Here is a 1,588-nt window from a genome sequence, read left to right as displayed (position 1 = left end):
GAAGTCTTGCCAATAAGGCAGAATTGATAGTTTCACGCAAAGTTATGAAAATCCTTAGGAAACGTCAAGTTACGAAAAATAATGTAATTTCCCGCGCGTACTATGTAAATGTTAAGGGTTTTGCGTGAGGTAACTGTTGGCAGAGCGGGCTGGTGCCCCTCCCCCATATAGCACAAACTTGTCAAACTTCTGTATTACGCGTAAAGAATATCAAACGATGTAATTATAACAAGAAACGAATAAACATTTAGCAATGAATAAAATATTGAAAGTCACACATAGATAATCTCCTTAAATAAGTGTACGTACGCGTGTATTTGTGTGTGTGTAGAAACAAATATTCATATATTAGTTTTATAACTATTATAAACATATAAACACTCTTGAGAAATAAAGTAACACACACACACATATGTATGTATAATATTAGCAGTGTTTAGCAGTGTTGATATAGTTCATACACAAGGTGTACTTGGAATAAAATATTCCAAAAGGTGTGAAATATGAAATTCTACTTGGTATTAAGGTTATCTTTCATAAATATGTTTTGGTTTTCAGAATAATAAATAAATAAATAAATATGACGTTATAAATATATTAGTTGAAGCCACTCCATATACCTATTTCTTGCAGAGATAGGACATTTCTGTTGCATAATATTATATATATATATCTTATGTTAACAATGTTTCAGTAAACAGAAAAAAATATATATATATTCAGAAAGAAATAAAGAGGGAGAGAAAGAGAGAGAAACAGATAGAGAGAGAAACAAAAATAGAGAGAGAACAACCGTTGGAGTAATCTAATTGAATGGTATCGCCCAGGAAGGGGGAGAGACGGGTTGTTAAGCTATCTCCTCGTCTTCGATGTTGTGCTGCTCCACGCTTCTATCGACTCCAAGGAAATGTAACCAAGTGGTCTAACTTCCTGGATTTAATTTCGTGGTCGGTGCCCTCATCGGTGCCAACCAAGGACTTTCGAAATGGGTAAGAACATTTTAGTTGCTGGCATTTTGTTAAACTAAGCCAAAATATGTGATAATGGCTTTCGAGTGTAGACTTACACAAGGGCTCGTGCATAAGAAATAAGTGAGAAAATGCACCTATCCTTTCTTTCGTTGCATGTAACACCATTTTTCTTAGATTTGTCCTTTCTTGATTATTGATAGATCAAATTGAATAATGAAGGTTAACCATATATTTTATGTAAGTGATCTCCAAAAAGTGAATTTTTAACCGCAGTATAGGATAAACTCATTTGAAACATGCATATTTTTACGGAGGTAGATTGCTTTGTAACACACAGACACACACACATAGATATGGTGACACTTAGAATAGGTGAATGTTAGAAACATGCAGATTTTTGCTGAGTCTTGTGAATTGATTGTTACAAGCGTTTAATTAAATCGATTTTAATTTACTTAATCTTCTAAATTCGCTTATCTCTCATACCTATCTAAAGTAATCACCTCTACACTGATTAATCTCTCTTGTCATGCAACTTTCAATGTCATTTAAATAATCCTTAAAGAAAATCGTTGATTTAGAATATATATATATATATATATATATATATATATATA

At 32.4% G+C, this 1,588-nt stretch overlaps 1 protein-coding gene and 1 long non-coding RNA gene across 7 annotated transcripts in view; one reads left to right on the top strand and one right to left on the bottom strand.

Moving 5' to 3' along the window:
- Positions 1–704, bottom strand: part of LOC128251592 (uncharacterized) — a 69,810-nt gene extending 69,106 nt beyond the window's left edge. For both annotated transcript variants that reach the window (XR_008267193.1, XR_008267192.1), the window contains exon 1: positions 310–704. This is a non-coding gene — a long non-coding RNA (uncharacterized LOC128251592). The remainder of the gene's footprint in view (positions 1–309) is intronic.
- An 87-nt stretch (positions 705–791) lies between these two features.
- LOC106868823 (dematin) overlaps positions 792–1,588 on the top strand; it is a 154,568-nt gene continuing 153,771 nt past the window's right edge. For 4 of the 5 annotated variants that reach the window (XM_014914247.2, XM_014914245.2, XM_014914248.2 and 1 more), the window contains exon 1: positions 792–989. In XM_014914247.2, the coding sequence (XP_014769733.1) occupies positions 986–989 (4 nt within the window). In that variant the 5' untranslated portion in view covers positions 792–985. The remainder of the gene's footprint in view (positions 990–1,588) is intronic. The other variant, XM_014914246.2, reaches the window with a different exon arrangement.

This window comes from Octopus bimaculoides, chromosome 2 (genome assembly GCF_001194135.2).
Source record: "Octopus bimaculoides isolate UCB-OBI-ISO-001 chromosome 2, ASM119413v2, whole genome shotgun sequence".
NCBI lineage: Eukaryota > Metazoa > Mollusca > Cephalopoda > Octopoda > Octopodidae > Octopus > Octopus bimaculoides.
Note: the sequence above shows the minus strand (reverse complement) of the source record. Positions and strands in the feature narration are given on the sequence as shown.